Here is a 27,851-nt window from a genome sequence, read left to right as displayed (position 1 = left end):
CATTGAAATCATATCCCCTCTCAAGCCCAGAAATAAATCAGAAGTTAGAAGTAACCGAGCTGAACGTGTCTCAGAGAGTGTTTACTTCTAATGTGCATGCACATTTATACTTTTTAATTAGAAACAGCAGCAGATAACCTTGAACTAGATTGTAGTCCTTATCCATTTCAATTGGCACCCAACGTGGGGCTCCAGGCTTCAATCGAAGGGAGACCGCATTCCAGGACCGAACAGCTGGCCAAATCAGAGAAGGGGGTTAAGCACGCAGCCCTAACAGTATGGTAAGCATATTTATTCTTACCACTGTACGACTTCTCTGATTGGGCCGGTTGATTTTGTCTCGTTGGCTCCTTTAGATTGTTGTTTTAATGAACCTGCCAATGGTTTTCTGCTGACTGTATTATCTGTTCAGTGTCTGTCATTCTGAAGGACTGCAAATCAGCAGACTGAAAGTGCAGCTGCAGGTGTGTGTCCATCCTCACCCCTAGATTAGTTGTCTGCTTCTAGTGGTGGGATGGAATTCTGCAGACGTTTATAGACGGGTTACTCGAGGTTGTCAGTGTAGGACCTCTGAGGGTTTTCTCAGCTGCTGGAATTTGGCAGTCTGAATGAAGGCTTGCTGGAATTTGGCAGTCTTGCAACTCAGGTGAGCAGCTCCTAAGGGCTATCTCAGTTGCTGGAGCTTTGCAGTTCAAGGAGTGACAGGTGTAATGTCTTGTCCTGAGTGTATTTGTGGATTACTGTTTGCCATACACAAGGAGGGTTGGGGATTGGTGAAGGTGAGAGAAGGCGGCTACCTGAAGGATCAGTTGGGCCATAAGCCACTGCTCCCCACCACCCCTGATGTGCTAGTTTTGAGATTAAACGTACATTACCCAGTGAAACGGGGGTTTGGGCAGACCCTCAAAGAGATGGAACAGAGGAGCCTGTTGGTTTTTTTCTTTGCAGGGTTGCGAGCCCCCACCCTAGGAATTCTTTGATAAGACAGCAGTCAGAGAAGTATTAACCCATTAGTTGTTTGTATTCTCCTCTGAAGCCGTCAGCTGAGAGAGAGAGAGAGAGAGAGAGAGAGAGAGAGAAGGGAATGCTAGCATGTGATATTGTGAAGAGGAGAGAAGATGTCGAAATAGTTAACAAAGTTGTGTTATGTTGCTAAAGAAACTGAGAGGAATCCTGTGTGATAAAGAAAATTGGATAGAGGAAGTTAAGAAAGCTGACAATTGTATCACAGAGTTGATGATATTCTGGAACCACCGCGCTATGCAAAAACCTGAAACAGAGGAGGGGAGGGGCAACCCTAACACCCACTCCCTTCTCACCACTCCAGCCCAAGCACAACCCACTGTGACAACTCCTCCCGGCAGCCATCTTAGTGCATCCAGGCCTTCACTTTCTGCCCAGCCCAGTGCACTTCCTGCCGGTGGCCATCTTGGTACACCCGGTAGGCCCAACCACAGCATATACCCAGTCCTTCCTGTTTTAAACCAGGATGGTTCCTACCATACACCTGTCTTCCCCAATACGGAAGCACTACCTTCACAGGTCGGATATGTTAATGATAAAGAAGCGTCCGAGTGGGAAGACCAACAACATGCAGCAAGGCCATCCCCTGATTTAACCCTCAATCCGGCTCCGGACTCACAGTTCCGAGAGGATCTCAAACGTTTGCTGACCACCGTAAGGAACAGTGCCCCTTCCCTGCCCCAACACAAGTCTCAGTTACCAGAAGGGGCACCGTTGATGTATGTCGCTTTTACCCCATCACAAGCAGCAACCTTAGTGAGAAGTCTGCCTGACCCAGAGAAACAGCCAATGCCCTTCTACTGCAGAATAGTGCAGATACAAGAGACTTGGTCAGACTATGCCAAATTAAAGTAGGACATGTCTTTTGGCCGGTCATGCAGGTGGCCTTCTATGAGGTCTGCCTGACAAGTACCACTTCCTACACCTCAGGCGTGGAGTTCTGTGCACAACTCTGTGACTGGAAAAAGGAGAAATTGGCAGATCAGACTATCACAACCCAAGATAAAGGGGAGTCTGTGGAGAAGTATCATGCTAGACTCATAAAGGCCTTTGATGATCTGGGCTTCTCCCACTATGGAAAGGCACACACACACGTTATCAACTGCTTTTGTCTCAGGGCTCAAAGAGGATATCAGAAAAAGCTATTCTCTGCCTCTCCTGATGACACTTCATGAAGCAATAACTTCAAGTTCAATACTGCAGGAAGTACTTGACAGAATCCCTGCGTGCCTATGATCCACAGGACCGGAAGTGTCACTTAAAGGTGCCACCAGTTTCAGTAAAGTTCAAAGAGGGCACATCATTGCCACGGAAACCACAATAACCCCCCCTAAAGTTAGCCCAATCTGCAGCTATTTCGAAGCATGTCAAGGCCCTTGTGTCATATGGAGCCCTGATACCCTGATCTCCATGCAACACACCTCTGTTCTCTAGGAAGAAGAGAATTGCAGTGGTGCTCAACATCTGTCCCCATGGGACAAGACACCTCACTGAAGACAGGGTGAAAGCAATCTCCGACATCCCACTGCCGCAAGGCCAGAAGCCCCTTCATTCCTTCCTTGGACTAATTTCCTATTGCAGAGCATGGATTCCAGAAGCCTCAATACTGATGCAACTTTTGTATGATGCCCTGAAATCAGACCCCTTCCAGATGTCTCCTGAAGCAATATCCAACTTTGAGGCCCTCAAGCATACCATCTCTGGCGCTAGGGCTCCCAGACTATGACGAAACGTTCAAGCCCTTTGTATATGAATGTCTGGGACATGCTGCAGGTGTACTCACCCAATTACATGGCATCTGTCTATGCCCCATAGGATATTATTCCTGTCGGCTGGATGCGATAGCAAGAGGAGGCCCATCGTGTCTGTGAGCGGTCTTTGCTGCACAAGCCTTGTTTGACAAAACTTCGGACTTGTTCCTCGGACACTGCCTCATTCTGCTTGCTCCCCATGACATTGCTCCCAAACTCAACCAAGATCCAGCCGAAACATCTGTCCACTGCCAGACACTTGAGACTCCTGTGTTCCCTCCTACTGGACGGCATTACTCTATTACTTTGTCACACACTGAACCCTACCACCCTTCTTCCACTTCTTGAGGGGGGAAGAAGGAGGTGTCGAGTCTTAAATTGTCACCCCATGACTGCATCAAACTAATGCGGCTGGAAACCACGCATCTCCCCACCGTGAGTGGAAATACATCAGGTCACCACTGAAAACTCAGTTCTCCAAACTGAAACCTTACCACCGGTGATATCGGTACAGGTGGCAGAGCTGCAAGCACTTACTACAGCATGTAAATTGGCAGAGGGAAAAGGAGCCAACATTCATATTCGGACTCAAGATATGCTTTTAGCGTTGCCCATGATTTTGGTGTTATCTGGAAGGACAGAGGGTTCCAGACAGCTGCAGGAACACCTGTGAAACACAGCTCAGCCATCAAGGACTTGATGGACGCCCTGCTTCTTCCAACCCAAGTGACTATTCTAAAAGTAAAGCACACGACAAACTCAACTCGAAGGAAGCTCGAGGCAATCTAGCCGATTCAGCTGCCAAACAGCCAGCGGTCCACGGGAAGTAGACAGCAGGGTGGTAGAAGAAGACCACCCTGTGCTTATCCTACAGACTCTCCCAGTGGACAGAGTTTATCTGGAAGAATTACAGGAAGCAGCAAGTTTAGATGAGAAGGAAATCTGGAAAAAGGAGAGGAGGAACTCTCAGAGATGGACTATTTGAGTGCAACAAGAAGCCTTGTCTACCCAGGAGTATGTACCCAGCCTTGGTGCAATGGGCAAATGGAGCTGCCCACTTGATAAAGACTCTTATGAACTCTTATCAAGTACTATGTAGCACCAGGAGTTGCTCCATTGACCAACAACTTCTGCAGATCATGCACTATCTGCGACAAATGTAACCCAGAATGTACAGAAGAAGCACCTGGCAAAAGCCCTATACCCCTTCCAGAGGATACAAATTGATCACTCCCAAATGCCAAAGGAGTGGCAGATTCAAATACGCCCTAGTGGAGGTGGACATGACTGCCAGGACCACAGCTAAGAATCTACTGAGTGAGATAGTATGTAAATTTGAGGTCCCAGAGGTGATAGAGAGCGATAGAGAGCGATAAGGCCCAGCCTTCACAGCAACCCTTACAAAAGAGATTTGGGCAGCACTGGGGGTTCAGTTGGCTCTGCACACCCCTTACCACCCTCAAAGTAGCGGGAAGGTACTAAAAGACTAACGTGAGTTGGCCAGAGAGTTTGCCCATTGCCCTGTTCAGTGTCAGACACACTCTCTGGGGGAAACATGACCTATCCCCTGATGAAATTGCTTGGTTCAGCTCCCAGGCTTGGCTGTTACTTTCCACAACAGTAAAGCCCCGTACACACTATCAGATTGTCTGCTGAGTTTTTCCTTCAGATTTATCAAAACCATATAATATGAGGTCAAACCTTAGGAGTTTCAATTTGTATGCAATCAGGCAGGCCCTTCTACTACATGGTTTTGGTAAATCTGAAGGAAAAACTCAGCAGACAATCTGATAGTGTGTACGGGGCTTTACAGTTGCAATCTGATGTGTTGACTAATTATGTAACCGCATTATCACAAGAATTAACCCAAATACATGTCCAGGTGTTTTCTTCCATTCCAGATCCTGAATTAGATACAGGAACACACCAACTACTGCCTGGAGATTGGGGGCTGGAAACGAAATCCCTGAGAAAACATTCTCTTGAACCCAGATATGATGGTCCATTCCAAGTTTTGCTGACCACAGCCACCCCAGTGGAATTAGCCGGGAAGAACACAAGATTCCGTCCACTTCATGACAACCATGCTGCATATCCTTTTTCTGTTTGGTCTGGGGGGGGGGGGGAGGTGGCCATCACAAAAAAATTATAATATTATTACATTTTGGTATAACTCTTCAGGTAGACATGTGACCACCTTTACCTTTGATTACTGTGACATAGTATCTTGTCCGTTTGACTCTTTCATGACAATGCCATTGGTACAGTGACATCCCTGATGGTAAGATGGTAAGGATATATATGTGTGTTTTACGGACAGTTACTGGGGACAGAATTATGGTTCCTGGGAGGGACAGTGGGTTGGAACATAGGACCAGGTTAGAGGGAATCTGGATCGGTGAATGTGCCCTTGAAAAAGTCACTATGCCCCTCCATATCCTAGTAGAAGATACTCCTGATACATACACTGACCCAGCACACAGTCAGAGGAGGAAGCGAGCAGCTCTCTCCAGAAGCTTTGACCCTCATGTGTACATAGATGCTATAAGAGTTCCAAGGGGGGTCCCTGATGAATTCAAAGCCAGGGATCAGGTAAAAGCTGGTTTTGAGTCTTTGATCCCCATAATAACTGTTAACAAGAATGTAGATTGGATCAATTACATATACTACAACCAACAAAGATTCGTGAGTTACACTAAAGATGCCCTCCAGGGAATTGCTGACCAGTTAGCCCCCACTTCCTACATGACATTCCAGAACCAGATGGCCTTAGACATGGTGTTAGCTGAGAAAGGAGGTGTCTGTAAAATGATACAAGAACGGGAACCTGTTGCACCTACATTCCTGATAATACTGACCCAAATGGTAAAGTAACTCTAGCTATAAAGAAATTAGAAGATTTGTCACTGGAGTTGAAGAAGAACTCAGGTATTACAGACCCATGGGATCAATATTTTAGCTGGATGAGTGGATGGAAAAAAGTGCTCGCCCAGATAGGGGTAACGGTACAAATAATCCTGGTTCTTTTAGCCCTGATTGTACTCTGTATTCTACCTTTCGTAAAGAAGTTAATGAGCAAGGCTGTAGACAACAGCACACCTACATTTCTCCACCAAGAAGAAGAGGACCATCTTATGATGGAGGATGACAAACCCTTCACTCCTCTACAGTCACTCCCTGTCCATAATCTCACAATCCTATAGGGTTATAGGGATAGATAGCACTGACTGCCCTTCTCCAGCTGTATCGACGCCTAAAAGGGTTGCTGAGGAGAATGGGCCAGGTGAGTAGGACCTTTAGACGAGGGACAGAAGAAAATAGCCATTTTAGGGGGGACTGTGAAGGAATGTAATGTACATAATGATAATCAGAAAACGTCTATTTGCTTATCTATATACATGTTTCTCTGCAACTCCTTACTTATTATGTAGTATACAGATTGGCTCTCTGTTTGGACCTAAAGATGGCGTCTGAACCCTACATCCCACCCGTTAGAAGAATGCATATGAGATAACAGAACCAGCTTCAACCAAACTTCAAGCATCAAGTTTCTCCATTTCTCTTGTATTTTAACCAATGAGATGTACCTATTAGACTGACATAGCAATAACGTATCTATCTGTATAAAATATTAACCCCACCCATAAATAAATCAGAAGTTAGAAGTAAATGAGCTGAGCGTGTCTCAGAGAGTGTTTACTTCTAATGTGCACGCACATTTATACTTTTTAATTAGATACAGCAGCAGATAACCTTGAACTAGATTGTAGTTCTTATCCATTCCAAGAGAACCTTGAGGTACCCCTACAGAAAGAGCAAATGGAGAGGAGGAATCAGAGTTATAGGTCACACTGAAGGAGCGCTGTAATAGGTAGGAGGTGAGCCAGGAGATAGCAGAGTCTTGAAGGCCAAAAGAGTGGAGTTTTTGAGGAGGAGGGGATGGTCAGCAGTATCAAAGGCTTTGGAGAGATCAAGTTGTATGAGTATGGCGTAGTGGCCATTGGTTTTAGTAGTTAGAAGGTCATTAGTGAGTTTCAGTAGGGCAATTATTAGTGGAGTGTAGCAAGCGAAACCCAGACTGAAGGCTCAAGAAGGTTGTTGTCAGTGAGGTAGGAGAAAAGATGGTTGTAGCCTAAGAGTTTTAAAAGTTTAGACGCAAACGGGAGCAAGCAGATGGGTCTTAAGTTGTTCAGGCTGGTGGGATCCAGTGAGGGCTTTTTAAGTTTGGGGGTGATCAGGGCATGTTTTAGAGGGAAAGTGCCAGTAGAGAGGGAGAGATTGAAGATGTGAGTGAGGGAGCATGAGAAGAAGAGAGACACCGTAGCAGATGTGGGGGAACACTTGAGAAAACTTCTGAGAAAACTTTAGAGATCTCTTCGGTAGTAGCAAGGTCAAAAAGAGGAGAGTGTTGAGAGTGGATTTGTACAGGGTATGTTAAGTGGGTTAGATGTCTGTGCAGTGGAGATGTCCCCACAAATTGCACCAATCTTGTTTTTGAAGTGATTGGCAATCTCATGAGCAGTCAGCAAGTTACTGGGTGGAGATGCTGGTGGAGAAAGTAGAGACAAAAGTAGAGAAGAGACAACAAGGACTGGAGGACAGCGTATTATTGAGGGTGACAAAGTAGGTTTATTTGGCAGCATGGAGGGAGGAATTGTATTTTAAGAAGGCAGATTTATATTGGGTGAATGCATGCTGGGAGTTGGTTTTACACCACACTCGCTCCAGTGCTCAGCTATGTCTCTTGAGGTTTCTGTTGTTGTCGGTCTGCCAAGGTTGTAATAGTCAGAGCCTGAAATTTTGTGTAGTGAGAGGAGCAAGAAAGTCCAGTGAGGGTGAAAGTGAACTGTTTTATATAGCGGTGGCCAGATCGGGGCAAGACAGAGGTAAGATTTGACCAAATATAATAAAATTAACAGCATGCTAAACTTACCCAAAGCCATCATATAATCCCAGCGATCATAATCACACATGTAAAACATAAGACCTTCTTGCGTTTGTGAATGGGCAACCACAGGCACTCCTCTTTGCACATTTTCCATTGTTCCCACTGTCCATCCCACAAGGAACCAAATACACACCATCACCATAACGCCTAACATGCGTATTAGACGCATACTGGTCATGTAGGGAATTCGCTGAGCAGTCCTCGAAAGGAAAATTTTCATGACTCTGTCATTAAAAACGTAAAAATTATGTGTTTAGCATTTTCATTTATCAACATTTTAAAGTCTGACATTTTTAAGGCCTACCCTAAATTTAAATAAAGTTAAAATAAGTATTTTTCAAGGTCCTAAAAAACTTAACAGTTAAGGTCTTTTTTGCTACACGATATGTATCAAGCCTTGACTTTAAAAACTTGCTTGTATTCCTAGAAGGGGCATCCTGTCAAGTGCTAAGTCTTGGACATTTTAATGTCACAATACTGCTTCTAGTAAACTAGTCTAAGTAAACTAGTCTAAACTAAGTTTAGACTTTTTTTTCTAAACATATTTTAAGAAAGCATTGTGTTTTTTGGCAATACTTTATAAACTCATTAGATTCTCTTATTCATTCTTTTATTCATTAACCTATGACATAGATCATTTGATTGGTAATTGTAAGTAGCACAAATAGTTCTTTAGATACTTCTCATCATACAGCCTATGATAATGGACTAATCTTTGTGAAACTTAAAGTGATTTTAATTTTTTATCACCTTATGAAACAATCCATTCAGGTTAAAATATGAATGAAAGACAAAACATTTTTGTATAAATATAAAAATAACACTATAAATGCCCTTTTCCCTTTATTATAAGTGATCACATTCCCTCTGTTCTCAGCTGCATAGGAGCTGGGAGGAGGAGGAGAGGCAGCAGCACACTGATCTTCACAGTGAATTGCTGTGCAGGGGAGGCATGTCAGGACAAGTCTGATCATTGGAGGAGATCACACAGAGTTCATAGCACAGCTAGAGAACTGACCATGTTGTGCTCTCCTGCATAGTGTGGTCAGTTTCTAACCAGAAAGCAGAGGGACTGGCCGGCACACCATGGATTTCACACAAAGGAAGCAATACAAAGAAAACAGAACACTTTCTCATACAAGTACATGGTACAGCAGCCACATATCAGGAATATGAAGTGTTGGGGTAACAAACGCTTCAATACATTATAACTTAAAGCAGTACATTCAACATTGCTCACCTGTAAAGTTTAAGAACAATGGTTCCATATACTATGCAGAAGCCAAGAACTCTAACCCAACGAAGGGCAATACAACGAAAAACACCAGGTTTAAAATACACAATGAATACCTGAAAGAGATAAAAATATATCTTATAACACTATTGTGCAACATTTGTACTATAGAAGGGAAAACAAATACCTCTGATTTCACTCACTGGAAAGTAGAGCAGCAGTGACCCGAAGAGGATTGTCTCCAGGAGAATAAGACCTGAGGCCCGGATCCTCTAAATAGGAAGAGACAAGTTGCAGGTGTTACCATTCAACAACAGACAATCGTGGGCAATCCAGCTGTTGATAAAATTAGGATTAGATATCATGGTGAGTAAATTAAAATGAAAAGACCTTTGGAAAGCATTACGCTCACCATTTCCCCTTGGCAGTGGCTCGCTTGAGGTAATCAAGGAATTGGCTATTATTCAAATTGCAAACCATGTAACTATGTAAATACTACGTGTAACAAAGCAATTATTAGCCCTTTGACATTATTTAGATTTCTGCATGAATGGTTCTTAAATTGTGACCTGATCTTTACTTAAATAATAAAACATAATAAAAAAAAACAACACACATAATAGGATTACTGGGGGTTGGTATTTCAGGCAGTAAAATGAGAGGAGTGAAGGTACTCTATTCCTTAAGGAAGTAAGAGAAAATCCAACTTGCATCCATCCCTCAAGGCTTGTGTACAAGCTGTTCATCTTTTCTGAACTAACTCCCCTATGGAAAATACCACAGAATTTATCATTAAGGGAGTGGAAATCGTTTGCATAAAACTTTTGATTTGATGATACGTTGTCCGTCAAAGGGACTGCTATGTGCAACTCTGCTGCACCCTCTATTGCAAGACTTCTTGAACAAAATAAAATTTTATTAACATAGAGGATACCCTTATTCCTGAAAATATAGAGATACGATTTTAATATTTTATATTCCTGATTGTGAAAATTAGCATTGAAAAATGTGAAGAAAGTATGTATTTTATTGCTTCAGTTTTTCTTTTCATCCATTTCAGTTCTACTATATCTGTTTCGTATATCATATTTCTTGATATGGCCATTGTGGAAGATAAATTTGTAAGATTGTCTAATAAACCGTACTCTAAACACATTTAAGAAGGATCCTGTTCATACAATCCTTTAATCACTTGTCTGAAGGTATATACAAAATTACTAGAAGACAAAGGCATGTTTTTGAGTGTAACAACTTTGTGTCTTCGAAAAAGGCAGAAGCCTTTTGGTTTGTGCTGACCCCCACAGCAAATACATTAAAAACAGCAAACTTCCTATAAAATACTTACCATACTTTTCCTTTCCTTATAGACTCCATGGCAGTATATGTTTGGGTAGCTCCACCCTCACTCCTACCCCATAGAATCCTACTCCCAAACATTTTGAGGCTGAGCCAGAGGCTACAATCAGTAACTCGCCTACTCATGACACTGGGAGGGGACTTATGCTGCCATGGAATCCATTAGGAAAAGAAAATTACAGTAAGTATTTTATAGGACAATTTCTGTTTTCCTGACAGACTCCATGGCAGCATACGTTTGGGAACTTACTAGCCAAAAGAACAAGGGTGAGGATGCTGACAAAAAGCTAAGGTTTCAATTATAGCACTTAGCCAACAGAAGACCTTATGGCTAAAAATAAACAGGATAAAGAAGCAACAGCCTTAGTGGAGAACCATGTCATAACCCTACAACTATTGCTGGCACCCTGTTATCCACAAAGTCTACACACTCCTGTCACTGCTTCCATAAGAACCAAGCCCTAAGCCAGTTGGCTAGCTGGCACAATCTATTCAGTGATGATCCTCAATAGTATCTACTTCCTGCTGGCTCTGCAAGGTCCATAAAGACATGGATGAGCAAGTTTGGGGTGGAGAAACTTGACTGGCCTGTCTCCTTTGGGGTGGATTGGGATTTGGGGTCAAACAGAAGATTTGAAGCAATTATAGCTGCAAAGGGTGGGCCAACTCAATATTAAGCCCTATGGATGAAGTCTGGGATGCCATTAAACAATAGAGAGTATATATATATATATATATATATATATATATATATATATATATATATATAATTATTATTATTTTTTTTTCTTAGATTTTTTTATCATACTATTCTCCATAGTCCAATTGTTAAACATATTTATAATAAGTATAGATATTTTTGTAAATTTTTGGGGGTTTTATCCTACGCAAATAGATGCAGGTTTCCGTTTCATTTTTTCCTATTGTCCTCTTTCTGCTCTTATTCTCAGATACAGTATGCAACAGTTTTTATAAAAAATTATTGTTTTTATTTATACTATTGATAATTAATCATGTATGTAGGATTACTTACTGCAGGGCTTGACAAATTTGCTTAGAATCGAGGAGCCAGCTAAAAAAAGTTAGGAGCTAGTTTTTTAAATCAGCTGCCCAGTGCTCAGAACTGCATGTCTGCAGCGTCGGGCAGTAAGAATTGCTCACACATAGTGCCAAGTGAAAAAAAGGCTGAAATAAAAATAAAAAAAACGTTTTTGTTTGTTATAAGATTTCGCAAATAAGTAATTTTTCTCCTTCACTGATGTGCGCTAATGAGACTGCACTTATGGGCAATGACAGGTTTCACTAATGGGCAACGATCAGGCAACAATGATAGGCACTGATGAAGTGGTACTAATTCATTTTATTCTTATTTTTATTTTTCAATTTTCCTAAGAATTTGAGAACAGTGGTGACGTCACAGTCTGCGCCACTTACTTCCTGCTGACTCCTGGGGGTGATATATGATGCGCTTCCTGAGGACAGGGCATTAATGCTGGTTAGCCATAGCATGTGGGCTTGGTGTAGCCAAAATGGGGTGATGCACACCATAAGAAAGGCAGCGGGCCACCAAGATTATTTTGGATATTTTGATCATCTATCTGGGACTGTAATGCCCCATACACACGGTCGGACATTCCAACAACAAAATCCATCAGATTTTTCTGATGGATCAAACTTGTCTTGCATACACATGGTCGCACAAAGCTGTCGGAATTTTCGATCGTCAAGAATGCGGTGACTTACAATGTGTATGACGGCACTATAAAAGGGAAGTTCAGCTGATCTTGTTTTTATCGCATGTTAGTAGAAGCTTGGTTAGAGACGATTTTCGCTTTTCAGACTTGTGCTTCAGTTCGTTACTGCTGTTCAGTTTGTGCTTGTGGGTTCGTATCTGCTTTTCAGTGCGTGTAGTCAGTTTGCATTTGTTTGTCAGTTCGTGCTATTTATAGTAGTACTGTATTTGATATTCAGTGCATTCTTGTCTGCGTGTTGCTGATTTTCAGGTTGTTCTTTCAGGCCTTGCTGTTTTTCAGTGGTTTCTGTTAGTACATTCTGACCTGCTGACCGTTTTGAAGCCATGTTGCGTGTACGCACTCGTTGTAGAGTTTGTGCTGTGCAGGGGCTTGGTGTTGGGCTTTTAGCTTTGACACAAGTCCAGTCCGTGAACAGGGCGAGGAGAAGTTCATGGAGCAAGAATTGGTTGCTCCAGCGTGACCAATTCTCGCACATGCCTTTGCTTTGTGAGATCCGGAAAAATAATCCTGATGATTTCAGCAATTATCTCAGGATGAAGGACCCCGTTTTTCATCGTCTGTTGGCTTTGCTGACCCCTTATATCAGCAGGCAGGATACCTGAATGCGGCAAGCCATCACTCCGGAGCACAGGCTAGTTGCCACTTTGCGGTACTTGGCGACTGGGAGAAGCCTGCAGGACCTCAAGTTCTCCACAGGCATCTCCCCCCAGGCTCTGGGGATCATTATTCTTCCATTATTCAGGTCCTGCAGAAGGACTATATTAAGGTAAGTTTTATCCTTTAACATCACATTCTATGTATTTAATGTTTGCTAATGTCTTGTATTTCTTTCATCATTCCATAATTACCATGATTGTAATATGCTGTAATTAGTATGCTGTGCCCCTTTGTCCTTATGCATGCTGGAAGCTTTTAAAGTTCATTTTTTGTCCTTCATGCATATTTGCCTTCACTAACCTCCTCAACATGCTCTCCTGGGCCCATATACACCTATAGCCTAGTCACTTAGCTATGCATTTTGTCAGCTCCATATTAATGCTTTCCCCTAAACACCCCTAAAAATGTGTACAAATTTGATTTGTGTCCTTAAATTCATGCAGAGAGCCAGAGGCTTTTTTTTGGTGGCCAAAACTCATTTGGAACCCCCCTCCCCCCAAACACTAAGTCAGCTGATAGCAATCCTCTATCTGCTGACTTTGCCAACCCATACACACTATACCGACCTCTTTTGTGGTCAGATTTATGGATGAATTCACCAAAGCATGTAGTGCAAGGGCCTGCCTGAATACTTTAAAATGCTACTGTTTAAAGTTTGTTTCTCCTATTATTATCTTGATAGGTAATAGCAGAATGTAAAAATGTGCTTCCATTTGTTCAGTGTGTATTTGTATTATTTTTATTATGGCACTTCTTACCTGTCCAGTGGGCTGCCCATAATGTAAGGAGGGGCTGGCCAAAGTTAACACACATTATTTATGCATTCAGCTCTCAATGAAGTGGAGAGGGTTACCTGTCCAAAACATCTCCCTCCTCCACTAAATTTTTGCAATGGGCAATCAGATGGGGTGAGGAATCGAAGTGGACCTTATACTTTTGTCTTTAAATATTCATTTTGAAAAAATGTTATACTTATGTTGCCAAAAATGTTTATGTCTAATCTGCTTCAATGTTGATGTGCAAAATGACTATTTATTTTTTTCTTGTTTAACTCCACAGTTTCCTTCAACGCCACAGGAATGGCAGACTGTGGCCTCCCACTTTGGGACTTTCTCAATTGTGGAGGTGCAGTTGATGGGAAACACGACCACATTGTCCCACCTCCAACTCTGGGTCGTATTATTATAATTACAAGGGGTATAATAGTATAGTGATGTTGGCAGTGGTGTCAGCTACCTACGAGTTCCTGTATGTGGACGTGGGGAAAAATGTCCAGATGTCGGATGGTGGAGTGATCACCCAGACGGAGTTCTACTGGCATCTCCAGAGGGGCAGTTTGGGCTTGCCATCTCCAGAGGAGAATGTGGAAGGACTCCCCTTCGTCTTCGTCGCAGATGAAGCGTTTGCGCTGGGGGACCATCTTATGTGGCAATTCCCGATAAAGAACCCTCACCCCGGACCAGAGGGTTTTTAATTATCGGCTGGTCAGAGCCAGAAGAGTAGTGGAGAACACTTTCGGGATAATGGCCAGCTGGTTCCCCCTATTTTTGACTCCAATCCACATGGCAGAATATAAACTGAATCATATAGTGCTTTCCTGCTGCATTTTGCACAATTATCTAAAAAAGAACTCAACAAACTATGTGGCCTCAGTTGGGTCTGAGGTAGACTTTCCTGAACTATCCAACCTGACGGCACTTGAAGCAGGTCGTCCTTGCTTGCCCCTCCAAAGCGCCCACAAGGTCCAAAACAGATATATGGAGTACTTTGCAGATAGGGGGGCCATTGATATGCCAGATAATGTCTGACATTTTTTTAAATAAATTTATCTTTATATTGAAACTGCAATAATATTTGTTTTCATTTACTGCTTGGGTTTGTTTTAGCTTCCTGTGTTTTTCTTTTGAATTTTTTTGGGCCTTTTTTTTCTTCAACAGTGCAAACCAATTTTCTTTGAGACATGAGGTGACAGTCTCTTCTTCAGATAATATTATTATTATGTTGTGGGTCTGCTACACACACACCTTGTTTTTGTTGTTAATGTATGTACTGCATTACTGACAAAAATGTTCCTCGTTTTCAGCACCATGACAGAAATGTGTGGAGTCATGAAAATGGCATGATTGGGGCAAATTAAAAAGCACTGTGGGTGTTATTTACTAAAGGCAAATCCACTATGCACTACGAGTGCACTGCAAAAATGCACTTGAAACTGCACTTGGAGTGCAAAGTGTATTTGCCTTTAGTAAATAACACCCATTGTCACAGAAAACACCAACTTTACTACAAAATGCTTTTGAGCATTGAAAGAAGAAGCCACATATTTTTTTACTCAAAGCACATTCACATGTGCGTTTATAAAAAGGTTTTACAACAAACCAACATTTTTGGTGTATATAACATTATTTTTGGTAACATTACTAAAACTAGCCTTTTTTTATAAAACAGGCAATTTTTCAAAGCATAACATACAGAACTCAGGAACTTACAAAGTTCAACTTTGAACAGTGAAGGCAATATCAGACATGAGTATGTCCAAACTGTGTTCATATTGCCTTCATCAGATGGGGTGTCACCCCTGCAAAAGCCAAATTTGGAAGATGCACACAAATTGTGATTAAAACTGGGCATTTTCCTCCTGATCCCATGCCTATTGTCAACGTGTGCTATCTCCCATCATGGGGGATCAATGTACGTGTTTTGGGGGTGCAACCCCTTCATCTCAGCCACTTTAGTAGTGAGGAAGGGGTTGCACCCACAAAATGCGTACATTGATCCCCCATGATAGGAGATAGCACATGTTGACACACTGTGTGCATCTTCCAAATTTGGCTTTTTAAAAAATATAAAATTGTTTTTTAAAATCACAAATAAATGCTAGCTAGTTTTGTGTGTTTCAGATTCTCCCTAAAACAGCAATGATGTTCTTCATTTTTTGTTGAACATCATTGATGTTTTTCTTGAGCTTTTCGAAATCACGATTGCACCCCATTATCTCCAAGATGAGGATCTGGGAACTTTTACTGGTAACATTAGTTTCTTCTTCCACATCACCTAAAAAAAAACAAAAAAAAGACACAATGTATTATAATAATGCAAGCATTACATTTATTACCTGAAGCTGCGTGTCAGGTCACCTTGAGGCGAGGTGACAGATGCACACCGTAGGGATCAGGAGTGCACCGCAAGGTTGTGGACCCTACGGCTGACTGCTGCGGATGGGAGACAGATCCCACTGGGGTTAGAGCGTAAGATTCCCTGGGGCGCGGAGTCTAAGAGCCAGCAGGTGCTCACCAGCACCTCTAGTGGTGAGGATGGACTTGGCTGCAACTGGCTCCAGGTCGCGACCCCCAGGGTCCCCCAGCTCACACCCACAGTAGGTAACAGGAGGATAGGGATAGTGAGGGATAAAGCCAAGGTCGGGGCCACAAGCAGACAGGAATAGTCAGGGACACGCCAAAAGGTCAGGATCACAGGCAAACAGGGATAGTCAAGGACACGCCAAAGTCGGTAACGGAACAACAGAAGAGCACACGGCAGGTAACAGGAAGCTAACACACAAAGGAATACACAATGGTTGATCAGCACTGTTGGCTTGCAGTGCACAGGTTAATATAAGGTTCCCTGACAGGGCCTGGGGTGGAGCCATGCTTAGAGGAGAGGTTATAAAAACCACCAGGTGGAAGTGGCTGGCCTCTTAGCCTGAACACATGAGGGGAGGTAAGCAAACAGGAAGATCACTGCATAACCATGACACTGTGGTCTCAGACACCCACCTGTTGTGGTGCCAATTTCGCCAATTTCAACTACCTCTCCTTCCAGCTCCTCCTCTGCTTCTGGTTTTGGGATTTCCCCTTCTTTGGGAGGTGTGGGGTCCCTGGTGTCCTCAGACATCCCGAGTCTTCTCTCCCCTATGAGAATGTAAAAAAGGAATACTTAGCACACTGATATTTGAGGGCAGAAATAGGAATATGAAACATTGCTTGGAAGTGTTGTACAATTGTATTTTTGGCAGAGTTCAAAGCGGAAAACATTATTTTTGACACTTTCTAAAGCTGGAATACTTATCTGTTTTGTGCAAGTTTGACAGATGGAGACACCCCTATAGTATCCACTGGAGCACGTGTGTGGGACACCCTAATAAAAAGGGTGTTCTGGTGTTCCACACTAGTGCCCTTGAGTCCAGATGTGTAAATAGCTGCTGAGTGTCCTCTCTTTTACACTGAATCAAGTTTGCATTTCACTCTAGTTACAAACCCCTCTAGACAACAAACTTCCTTTGACTAAAAATAGGCCTGAACAAATGTAGTTAACTGCAACTTTCCAAAGCATCGTATTTTAAGTGGGCGAATAAAACAATGTTTACTAAGAACGATTGAACCCATGAACATGAAAGAGGCTATTTTAAACTGAACCACATGAAAGAAAAGCACATGGAGCAGTATGCAATAATAATAATAATATGAACACACAACAACTACTTACTTTTTTGAAGAACTCGCTTGATCTTTCTGTACTGATCGTGCTCCTTCAGGTTTAGGTCTGACCAGCGTTTCCTCAGTTGATCCTTGTATAGTCGTACCCTAAAATTCTTCTGCAGACTCTTCACAGTCATGATCTTGGCCTTTCTGGTATTTGGGTTTGGGTAAGGTCCATACTTCTCATCATAGTCATTCCACTTCAATATGTCCACCATCTCCAACATCTCTACAAAGGACATATTTGAGGCCTTAAATCTTATCCTCCGGGATCAGGACGTTTCCGGCTCCAGGCTTTCCTCGTCCTCCTCATTGCTGTAATTAGCACGCACCTGCTGTGTCTCCGCCATGGGCTCTCCCCACTGCGCCGAAAGACAAGGGCAGGGAATAGACTACAAAGAACGTCAGGGGCGGAATTTCACACATGTGCAGTGTATATAAAATGTAACACACGTGTGTCGTATGTATGATCTGTGAGCGGAGGACGGAGTATCGGAAGCGACGATCGGTATAACGAAGGTACAATTTTAACTTGGTACATCATTGGCCTATACTGCTTCTAAATTGAGGCCTATTTAGGGTCAAGATTAGGAGAGTTTAGCCTGACATTAGGGTTTGTCTTGTGTTGTGTCTTGCAGAGAAAATGCAAGACCACAGTTTTCTGCCTATTTTCATAGTTTTCTGCCTATTTTCAAAGACAAGTACAGGGAGCTGCCCTGTCTATGGCAGGTGAAACACCCCCATTATATCAATAAATTAAAGAGGCAGGCAGTGCTAGAGAAACTGCTGGAGTTGGTGAAGCCAGTGGTCCCCTCGGCAAACATCTCTTATTTAAAAGCCAAAATTGGTGGCCTGAGGAGTACATAACTGATGGAGTGCAAGAAGGTCCAGGAATCCATGAGATCAGGAGCTGCAGCAGATGACGTTTTTATCCCCAGGCTGTAGTACTATGAGAGACTGCATTTTTTGTTAGACCAGAATGAAATCCGGGAATCCCTCTCAACCCTTCCTTCCACACTTCCTTCCACCCCAGCTGAGGTTTCTGATGCCTACCCTGGGCCTTTCAGCCAGAAAGAAGTGGAGGAGCCCAGCTTGAGCCAGGTATAGTATTGTTCGACATATTTTTTGAGTAAAAATGAATGAGGTTAGATGATTATTAACTAGATAATTTCTGATTTAATAAAGTGTTTTACATATCAATAGAGAGTAGTAGCCAAAAATAATTGGGACAAGAATGAAAAATGCTGGGCTCAGAATGATAGTCTTTTCTATTTGTTAACATACAATTTGAAACAGTCCCGCTCACTCTGGAAGAGGTGGAAGGGGCCGCTGCTTCCTTCCCCACTTGCAAAGCCCCGGGGGATGATGGGATTCCTGTAGAAGTCTATACCCAATACGGGGAGATACTTCTACCCAAACTGTTAAAGGTCTTTAACACCTCCTTTAAATCAGGGAAGCTACCAGACACTATGTCCAGAGCTAATATAGTGCTATTATTTAAGGCAGGCAAGGACCCGTTAGACCCTAGCTCTCACAGACCTATATCGCTGCTACAGAGCAATGTTAAAATACTGGCCAAGGTAATGGCTCTTAGAGTCAATAAGATAATCCGGTCCATTATTCATATGGACCAGGCGGGATTTATGCCACGCATGCCAACTGCGACCAACCTTAGAAGGTTATATTTGAACATGCAGACCCCTTCGGATTCCTTTGGCCATAGAGCACTGTTGTCTCTTGACACCAATAAGGCATTCGACAGTGTGAGCTGGAGATATCTATGGTCCGTATTGGCCAAGTTTGGGTTTGGCCCACGGTTAATACGATGGGTGAAACTTCTGAATGACACACCACAGGCTGCCATATGCTCATTGGACAGACTGTTGCGTGCCATTACATTGGGCAGGGGGACAAGGCAAAGATGTCCCCTGTCCCCCTTGCTCTTTGGTCTGGCCATCGAGCCACTTGCGGCTCAGGTGAGGAACTGCCCGCAGGTTCGGGGATTTAGGTATGGTGACCTACAGGAGAGGATCCTGCTCTACGCCGATGACATGCTTCTCTTCCTGGAGAACACAGGTGGCTCACTGACAGGGGCGATGTCCCTGATTGGGGAGTTTGGCCGCTTCTCAGGCCTTACCATAAATTGGTCCAAGTCAGCTCTCCTGTTCATTGATGGAACACCAGGGCGGGACGTGGGGCCCTCTTGCCCAGTACCCAGAGTGACCAAGTTTAAATATCTGGAAGTCCATATTTCTCCTAGGCTGACAGACTTCTGCAAAATAAATGTATATCCCATGCTGACTCGCTTTAAAGACAAAATAAATGTGTGGAACAAGCTTAAAATGTCCCTGGCGGGAAAAACAAACCTTATTAAGATTATATTGATGCCGCAGTTCTTGTACCTACTGCATAATACACCAGTGGTCATACCACTGAAGATATTCAGAGTGGTGAACTCACTCTTTAGACTGTTGCTATGGCATACTGAACCCCCTAGAATCAAACTAGAGCAGTTGCAATACCAAAAAGAGAGGGGGGGCTTGGTCTACCTAACCCCTGTATATACTATTTGGCAGCGCAGCTAAAGCACCTGATAGGAGCTATGGCTTCCTCGCCGGCGGGCTCATCCAGTAGACTAAAGCAAATTGGTTTGGGGGCGAGGTCCATACCTGAGGGCCTAGAAGCACAAAAATTTCAAAAACCCAAAAACCCATGCCAACCTACGCACTCCTTCAGAAGGTGTGGAATAAAGTCAGGCAGCTACAAAATGTAACGGGGTTTATGTAAACATCCCTTGTAATAGGAATATGACATGACAGGACCTCTTTACAGTGAGATATGTGGTCAATAAGACCCCACATCTCACCTCTAGGCTGGGAAGCCTAAAATCCCCCCCCCCCAAAAAAAGAAACTATCCTGGCTTCCCAGCCGAGGCGGCGCCGATTTTTTTGAATGCAGAAGCCTGCCGTGATGTAATAATATTGCGCCCGGCCTCTGACATTCCTAGAAACTCCGGCGACCATCTAGTGCACCGGAAATCTCTATGGTGGACATCCGAGGCCAGCGGATCCATCGGGTAGAAGCATCGGAGGGTGGCAGGAGGGGGGTCGTCCCCTTTCACCACCCGTAAGAACGATCAGCGGAACAGCCACTATGATCATTCTTATGGTGTAGGGAATCGCCAGCTGAAAATGCAGATATCTGAATGATGCCTGTAGCCTCAGGCATCATTCAGATATACCACCGCAAATTTGAGGCCGTCATATATCCATTATGAACACGAGTTTTACCAGACCGATCGCTTCCGTCTCGCAATTTATCCTGAGCATGTGTGCTACTTTGTGCGTCGGACTTGTCTACACACGATCGGAATTTACGCAATTTTAGATCCTGCTCTCAAACTTTGTGCATCGGAAAATCCGACGGAAAAAGTCAGATGGGGCCCACACATGGTCGGATTTTCCAACAACATTATCCGATCACACATTTTCCGTCGGAAAATCGGACTGTGTGTATGGGGCCTAAGTGTCCATGCTATACGTCCATGCTATACTTATATATATATATATATATATATATATATATATATATATTTCTAAGTCAAATAAAAAAACATATATTTTTTGTGTTGTTTGGTTTTATGATGATGACCCTTGACCCTGTTTGTTGCTGTGACACTCATCTAATTGAGGGGTGGGGTCAAAGGGTGCCTACTACATTTATTCAGAAGGCGAATACATCTTGGCTAGAGCTCTGAGGAAGGGGATGTGTCCCCGAAACGCATCAGCCTGCCGACATCGCCAATTGTTTGGTCATTTGTCACCATATTGTTGGACCATCATAGATTGTTGTCATGCATATTACTTCTGTCTTTTGTGAGCATTCATTTGGAGATTTGGTTTCCTATAATAAACCTTGGGTAAAGCACTAGGGTTTTGCGCCCCCTGTGTGTTCTTTTACATGTTTAGTTGGATTCCCCTGTCTGAGGAGAGCAGCCCTGCTGAAGCATAGTCCTTGAGGTTACATAGTCCCTGCATTAAATCCCGGTCTGTTGACTGTCCCTTTGAGTGTTGGAGAAATTCTTTGTTCTCTCAGATACAAGTATTTGTGCAGGGGTCAGATGACCCTTTTTGAAACAACCTCTTGTAGGGATCTGAGAACTCCCTCTGTATTAATGAAAGGGATCTCTGTCTAGAGAAGTGGATTGAGAATCCTACCAGCAGACGTGTAAGCTGCGTAATGTGTTGACCCATCTAGAAACAGGGGTACGTCAGAGAAGATAACACTGGGAAGTTGGAAACAGGCATCCCTCTAAGCACCGATAGTATTAATCCTAAAAGTCACATCTCTTGGAATTCGAATTGCCGTTCTCTAAAATGGTAAGATTTGGCAAGCAGAATTTGTCTATTGTTGCTGGAGCAAAGAATTCCCCCTGGCACAATCAAAGGCTTGAAGGTGACTGATTGTCCAAACATTAGACATGTGCAATTAGTTTTTTGATGAAATTCGACAAATTTGTTAATTCAGAAATATTAAAATGAACCAAAACCAGTTTAAGGAATTTTTCCAAAAATTCATAAATTCAAACATTTGGAAATTTTTAAATTGGAAAATAAGAATGAAAAACCGAAGATTCAATAGAACGAAAATCCAAAAATGAGAACAAAAATCCGAAAACGAATAATAACTATTACTAACTATTAATTTATAGGTATTGGAATTTCCTTTCAATTTTGGCTGTTACACCTGAAAAAGAACTCTGTTTGAAGTTTAAAATCTATCCGATTTGTGTGCCATATGGACTTATAACTAATATTTTCATTTGTTTCATGAGTTGTATAATACGGACCCTATTTATCAATTATTAATAATCAATTATTTATTTTTATAATTTGATTAGAGGTTTATTTATTTATTTATTAGGGGTGTTTGGCACAATAATTTCGGCACCGTTATTTGTATTTCTGGTGGCTCACTTATTTATTTACCCAATTGATTGATGCATTTGGGTTTAAGGTTTAATTGACTTGTGTGACCTACGGATCTTTAATCTTAATATTTTTTCACTTCATGAGTTGGGTAGTAAGAACACTCCTATCCAATAATTATTTGTCACTGATTATTTGTTAACCTTTTTTGATTGATTTTTATTTAGCAGAGGTGAATGGCATATTAGTTAGGGCATGGAAGTTTGTATTCCTATGGCTCATCTGTTCACTTGATTGGTTGATTCATTCAGGTTGTGCAATTTGGGATAAGATTAGGAGAGTTTAGCCTGATATTAGTGTTTATGTCTTGTGTTTTGTCTTGCAGAAAATATGAAACAATTCAAAGACCCTGAATTCATGGGCCAGTTCATAGACAAATACAGGGATATGCAAAATTTGTGGGAGGTTTAAAACCCCTTATTTCAAAATAAACCAGCTAGGAAGGCATCGCTGGAGAAAATGCTGCAATTTGTGAAGACGCAGGTCCCTGATGCAGACATCGAGTTTGTGGATAAGAAAATTGGTAGCTTGAGAAGCACGCATAGGAAGGAGCTTAAAAAGGTCCAGGCTTCCATGAGATCAAGAGCAGCAGCAGAGGATGTGTATGTACCCAGTCTGTAGTACTACAACAGGTTGTGGTTTCTGGAAGACCAGATTGAAGCTAGGGAATCACTTTCTACATTTCCGGCCCCCTTCCATCCATCCTTTCCATGTCCCTTTTCATACACAGGAAGACCACAGCCAGGAGGATGCTCTGGAATGTGGCAGACATGAGGAGGCAGGGGTAAGTGTCAGCCAGGAGTTGGCCCTGTAACTTAACCCAATCCCAGGTGCCGCCTTTCAACAAAAAGGGCCAGGAAGGGGAGTAACGTGGAGGAGGCTGCACTGGGCCTCATTAAGGAGGCTAATGTGGCCCTGAAAACTCCCCCCTCCGATGCTGAAGAGGCCTATGGCTGCTAATTTGCAGAAAATTGAGGTGGGACAGCCCCTCATGTGTGAGAAAATGTTTGTTGAGGCCATTCATAAGGGGTTGAGGGGCCAAATGTGTGATAACATGCACTTATGTGCACTCTCCCATCCTCCTCCTACTCCTGCCACAAGTCCACCTCCAGAGCCACAGCCTCCAAGGAAGGCTGCAAGGAAGGCTGCAGGGAAGCATGGAGGGAAGCCTGCAGCCTTCTGACAGAAGACGCAGGCTGTGTAATACCAAAGCCTGGGGACATATATGTCATCTGCTGCTGTTCCTGATCTCTGGGAGTCCTGGACCAGATTGTGCTCACTATTATATAGACTTCTTAAGTTAAAAAATTTGATTTCAAAAGAGTTGATGCGTGCTCTGGGGTACAAAGGCTTTGTAAATCCCAGCAGTTTCTCCAGCGTTGCTTTTTCCTCTTTATTTTGTTATGAGCCAGAATAAATGGAGATTTTTTTCATATGAAAATACTTGCCTACGTGTTTTTCTTCAAAACAGTTTTTTTGTGAGTAGGCAGGTACATTTCAAAAATACAAGGTCAAATTAACAAGGGACACCAACCAACCTCCTTGAGCTTCAAAAATACAAGATAATAATGTTATTGTATAAACTTGACACAAAAAAAGTTCTCGATTAAAATAAAATAAAATGACAATAAAAAATAATTCCAAACGACTGGCTTTAAAAACAAAAAAGATTATTCATGAGATCACAAGAAATAATAAAGAAAGAAGTTTGTGAGAACTCTGTGTAAATTTGAGCAGCTAACAACTTCATTCTTCTAGCATTCTAAAGAAGAGAATGCGCTGCATTGAACTATTTAAAAAATTTCAGCGCAACAAATGTGCCATCTCCATTACAAACGGTAGTTTTACCAGACTGAGCGATTCCGTCTCGTACTTGAATCTGAGCATGCGTACGTTTTTGTGCATCAGAATTGCATACACACGAACGCATTTTCGGATAGGAACTTTTTCCGACCAAAAAATTGAGGACCTGCTCTCAATCTTTTGCTGGCGGGAATTCCGCCAGCAAAAGTCAGATGAAGCATACACACAGTCGCATTTTTCGACCGAAATCCCTCATTGGTCTTTTGCTGGCCAAATTTCCAAACGTGTGTACGTTATTATGTGGCATTAGACTGTCGTTGTTATGCGGCATTAGACTGTCGGTGGCCCTTGACGGTAGCCACCGAGTCTGGGGGGGTGACCTTAGACCGGTGTGGAAGGGGCCTTGCTCACAACACACATAAATGTCTTGATCGGAGGCATGGAGCAGAAGAAAGACAGCAGGAGAACACTGCCGGGCAAATATCCAGGGAGGAAGACAGCCAGGTGGGCTGGTGAGTGATACAGTGGGAGAGGACTGAGAGGCATGCCTGAGAAGACTGGGAGAGAGCAGACTGGAATGGATGCAGAGTCAGTCTGGGAGGACTGTGGAGTCTTAGTTAGGAAGTCTAGAGAAAGGGGCAGCTGCAGCAGGCAGTGCCTGAAGAGGTGGTGCTGGGATCAGTAGCCACAGGAGGAAGACAGCTAGGAGATAGGACTTTACTACACAAACAAGGGGCCTGCAGTCCCTGCCTATAAAGGGCATTTGCTACTGCTTGTCTGACTGAGCCTTTGCCAGTTCATCCAAACAGTGACAACTGGCCCTGAGAGTTGCATCCCCTGTAGGAGCCCCTGGTGAATAGGGATCCCCACCCTGCACCGCCATGAACATCTAATTTCACAGGCTCGCTTGAGACAGGAAACATTCCAGAAACTTTTTATTTATTTTTTATTTAGGGGTTAATAAACTTGGATGAGGATAGGGGTATTATGGGATGCCCAATCGAGTTATCAGAAAATAACTCTTCAGGGACATTTTAACTATATACACTCTATGTATACACTTCTCTTTCTCCAGCACATCACTTGCTTGCAGAAACAACTCAGACCCAGCTGGAACCCTGTTTGGTGAATCTGGCAGGGCACTCAGCCAGATTAAGCAAAAGCCCTTTACATGCAGGGACTGCGGGCCCCTTTGGCGTATAGAAAAAAAGTTCAGTGTCCAGCTACATTCCTGTGGCTACTGATCCCAGCATCACCTCTTCAAGCACTGCCAGCCCACCTCACAGCTGCCCCTTTCACTAACCCTCCTGGCTACATTCCACAGTCCTCCTAGACTGTCTCACTCACCAGCCACCGGCTGTCTCCTCCTTGGAGACGTGCTCGCTGGCTCCTGCTGTCCCCACTCTTGCTCCTGTGTCTCTGGACAGTATTCCTCCATGTGTTTTGAGAGGATCCCTCCAGCACCCGAGCCCCAGGCCCATGGTCGCCTCCCCAGACTAAGGGGCCACCCTCAAGGGCTCCCGACAGCCTCCTTAGCACTCCATCTCCAGCTTCCACCTAAACTCCACACTGCCCCTGCTGGCCTGACTGAGTATTTAAGAGGGCCTTCCCCCTGCCAGCCTATTTTGCTGGGAATTTGCTGAGGCCCTCCTCTATACTCCAGGCAACTCCTCCTAACCTCCCTCCTATTCTTCTGGAAACATCTCCAAGGTTCCAGCAAGTAGGGGGAGGTATCAGAGGTGCTGCCTGATGAGTCCTCCAGCCTCCATGGTTTACTCACCCTGACCCAGATAAAAAGCTTTGATTGAATAAAAATAGTAAACATGTCTATAGTTACTTGCTCTATGCAACCCCAGAAGAAGAGGAAGAAGCCTCTTCTTCTGGGGTGCACCGCCGTTGCTCCAGGCCCCTCCTCTTAATTGGGTGCCCACACGGGAAACTGCTTTCCACGAGGGCACCCATGAGGACTCGCTCCCATGTCCTTCTACTGCGTAGATTGACAGACAGTGGGACTCAGCCCCGCCCCTCCCCCCGCGTTGCAACTTTTGATTGACAGCAGCGGGAGCCAATGGCTCCCGCTGCTATCAATCTGTCCAATGAGGCGTAAGACAGCGGCTGGAGTCGGTGTGCTCGTGCACATCACTGGATTACATCGGACTCAGGTGAAAAAAGGGGGGGCAGGGGGGAAGCTGCAGCACAGAATGTTTTTTATCGTAATGCATAGAATGCATTAAGTTGAAAAACCATGAGACTTTACAACAACTTTAAACACAGACTTGGCTGCCAGCCAAGCCTAACAATTTACCCACTCTATCAAAAACCCATATGTCACCTATTCTAGCACACTAGAAGGTGCTACATAAACAATAAAGAAAAAAACAAGGAAAAAAAAAAAGATAAGATAATTCAAATATTGAATAAATAAATGGTGGATAGAAATCAGCCACTCTGGGGCCACCCAGGCAAGAAACCTTCTGCTAGATTATATAGAAGGTGTTTCAGTGCAAACAGCTTGGAAAAAATGGCCTTTGGATATAATGAAACATTTTTCTAACTCCAGATGGCAGCTAATGCCTGCTGTCACTGATGTGCCTTTGCTCTCTTCCAGCATTTTGTCACTCTTCCACTTCTGCCTCTCTCTGAGAAATTATCTGCTCTCCTCTTCTTGGCAACCAAGTGCAGTCTGACACATCATTATCATACTACTCACTAAGACCTAGCTTACAGAAAGCACCAGCTGTTTGAAGGGATGGTGCTATTGCATGGCTGCTGTCCCCTGACATCTCTCCTCAAGGGCAATGATAGGCTATACACACATTTTCTTGCTCCCTGCTCTTCCTTGCAGGTACTGCACACTGACACAGGGGATAACGTAACCAGACCAGACGGTAGTAGACTAAAAAAAGGTAAGTATACACATTTTTTTACACAGGTTAAGCAGCTTAAGTAGCATGAGGGGGTGGGAACAGTTTTAAACATAGTAAGTGTTTGGCAGGAATTCCACTTAAAGTTAAAGCGAATGCGAGGTGATTTTGTTATATTCCATGCATATGTAGTAAAATCGTATCTTTCCCTATGACACACCCTGCTGTTACTTTGCTGGATGCTGTACAGATGTTCTCTGTCTGGTTCACTGGCATATTTGTTATCTTATTAAGGACAGAAGATTGCAAATACTGAATGACCTAATTTGAAGTAAACCAGTTTTTATTTCCATCACAGAAAGAGCTAGAGCTCTTTTGGTCAGACTTTGCATTTGAGTTACAGAAGATCACTATTTTACTCTACTGTGATCCAGAATTAGCTGGCCGTTGTGTAAACTCACTCCAGATTCTGGAGGGATTGCGACAATAATGTCAGGATCAACCCAGATGTATATTGGGGCAAAAGGAAAAATTGCCCCTGGCCCCCATGCCAGACAGGGTCCTGGACTTCCTTTAGTTTAAAAAAATTTAGTAATTATAAAATTAGTTTAACTATTAAAAAAGTTAAAATTTGTGTGGCTACTGAACAGTTAAGTTTGACTTCGGAGGCAAAGAAAGTGATGAAGACTTCACATTATTTTACTATTTGAAATGTTTGTTTTACCATGACTGGTATGTATTGCCTTGGTTATGAGAGACAAGTTGGTGGGACCAGGGAAAAGTTTGAAAAATGTTGGAAAGTGCCAGACAGCCCCGACCCCATTGTGTGCGAATGAAGTGAATGACCAGCATCACATTGTCTCAGTTGGAAACATGAAAGAGAAGCTCACTCCTCTGACCTTGATTGGGTCAAGGGGTGAAACTGACACTCCCCAATCTCGAATAGGTTAAAACGTTGTTAGCAACTTTTACCCAAAATCACGAGATTGTTTGAA

The 27,851-nt window shown here is 43.2% G+C and overlaps 1 protein-coding gene across 2 annotated transcripts in view; it reads right to left on the bottom strand.

Annotated features, from left to right (window-relative positions):
- The window catches only part of GPR179 (G protein-coupled receptor 179), a 482,412-nt gene that overhangs the window by 146,663 nt on the left and 307,898 nt on the right, over positions 1-27,851 (bottom strand). For both annotated transcript variants that reach the window (XM_077459402.1, XM_077459401.1), the window contains 3 exons: positions 9,160-9,228; positions 8,963-9,072; positions 7,708-7,946 (listed from right to left, as the gene is read on the bottom strand). In XM_077459402.1, coding sequence (XP_077315528.1) covers positions 7,708-7,946; positions 8,963-9,072; positions 9,160-9,228 — 418 coding nt within the window. The remainder of the gene's footprint in view (positions 1-7,707; positions 7,947-8,962; positions 9,073-9,159; positions 9,229-27,851) is intronic.

This window comes from Lithobates pipiens, unplaced genomic scaffold (assembly GCF_037356315.1).
Source record: "Lithobates pipiens isolate NorthernLeopardFrog02 unplaced genomic scaffold, aLitPip1_a1.2 Scaffold_28, whole genome shotgun sequence".
Classification (NCBI taxonomy): domain Eukaryota; kingdom Metazoa; phylum Chordata; class Amphibia; order Anura; family Ranidae; genus Lithobates; species Lithobates pipiens.
Note: the sequence above shows the minus strand (reverse complement) of the source record. Positions and strands in the feature narration are given on the sequence as shown.